General features: G+C 41.9%; 1 protein-coding gene across 1 annotated transcript; it reads right to left on the bottom strand.

Annotated features, from left to right (window-relative positions):
* Positions 1-353: 353 nt before the first annotated feature.
* Positions 354-1,295, bottom strand: LOC115077391 (olfactory receptor 5V1-like). Its single transcript, XM_029579680.1, has one exon. It carries the CDS (start codon positions 1,293-1,295, stop codon positions 354-356), a length of 942 nt encoding a protein of 313 aa, XP_029435540.1.
* Positions 1,296-1,535: the final 240 nt, after the last annotated feature.

Raw genomic sequence — 1,535 nt, 5'->3', positions numbered from 1 at the left:
TAATACTGTGCATCTAAAGAAATCTGGGCACCCCCCCATTGCTGTTCTGGTCCCATTTTTTCACAGTTAAGTTTTTCTTGCTCTCTAGCATTCTTTTTCTGCTTAGTTGTAAGCTTCTAGGGTTCTTTAGTTACATATTTGTCCGTATCCCTGTCTCCTCTTGTTAAGATGATTTCCTGGGCTTTTTAAGCCCTATTTCTCCAGAAACATATGTCTGCTCTACTCCAGATTATCGCCTGAAGTCCTTCTCCTCCCAGCTGTATTCTAATGCCCTAACCCAACAACAAGCAAACCATTTTCAAAACAACGTATTTGTGCTGAGCTTCCAAAAGTGTTTTAGTGCCTGAAAGTGGTTACTTCCTAGTTATGGCTTTTTTCAGGGCCACATTTAATTCCTTGCTTCTCAAGCTGTAAATCAGGGGGTTTAGCAGCGGAAGAGCGAATACATAGACTGCTGTGATCAGCTTGTTTGATTTCACAGAGCCCCCTGAGCTGGGCTGCATATAGACCGCTATCATGCTCCCATATAAGAGAATGATGACTGTGAGGTGGGAGGAGCAGGTGGAGAAGGCCTTCCTTTTCCCCTCTTTTGAACGGATCCTCAGGATGGTGGAGATGATGAAAACGTAGGATGTCAAGGTTAGGATAAATGGGGTGAACGTTATGAACACGGATTCTATAAAAGTTGTAACATCACTGATAGAGGTGTCTGAGCAGGAAAGCTTTAGCAGTGCTGTGAAGTCACAGAAAAAATGATTGATCACATTGGAGTCGCAATAAGAAAACTGGGATATGATAATACTGTGAGGTAATAACTCTAAGAACCCAAGGACCCAGGAGACCATTGCCAGCAGAGCACAAACCTTCTTATTCATGATAACAGTGTAACGCAGGGGATTGCATATTGCAACATAACGATCATACGCCATGACAGTTAGAATTAGAAATTCTACTGCAACACAGCTCAGAAAACAATGTATCTGTAGAATACATTCAGCGAAAGATATGGTGTTATTACGAGTCATAAGGATTGCCAGTAGCCTTGGCACAGTGACCATTAAGGAAGACATGTCTAGGACAGACAAATTGGTTAAGAAGAAATACATGGGGCTGTGCAGGTGTCGATCGACGCATATTATGCAGATAATGAGGAGGTTCCCCAGCACGGCCATCAGGTAGAGAAGTAGGAAGAGGACGAAGAGAAGGAGCTGCAGTTCTGGGAACTCCGAGAACCCCAGAATCAGGAATTCTGTCACAGCCGTGTGATTTCCTGTTTTCTTATATTTGTATGGCATCGTATGCTGAGATATGAAAGAAGAAAAAGAATTGAAGAAAACAGAATAAAGAAAGTGTGTAAGAGAATCACAGTCATAGTTTAAAACAAGAACCCATTCACACAGTAATATAGCAACACAGTTATATAGTCACACAGGTATATACACAGTCACACAGTGACTTAAGACAGGTAGGTAACTAAACAGGTAGATCATTAAACAGTCACATTGGTGTGGAGTTCATAGGCTATAGGTAGACTG

The sequence above is a fragment of the Rhinatrema bivittatum genome, chromosome 16, assembly GCF_901001135.1.
Source record: "Rhinatrema bivittatum chromosome 16, aRhiBiv1.1, whole genome shotgun sequence".
NCBI classification, from domain to species: domain Eukaryota; kingdom Metazoa; phylum Chordata; class Amphibia; order Gymnophiona; family Rhinatrematidae; genus Rhinatrema; species Rhinatrema bivittatum.
This window is presented reverse-complemented; position numbering and strand designations above follow the sequence as displayed.

Coding starts and splice junctions, on each gene's coding strand:
- LOC115077391 (XM_029579680.1), bottom strand. CDS start 1,295: ATGCCATACAAATATAAGAAAACAGGAAATCACACGGCTGTGACAGAA.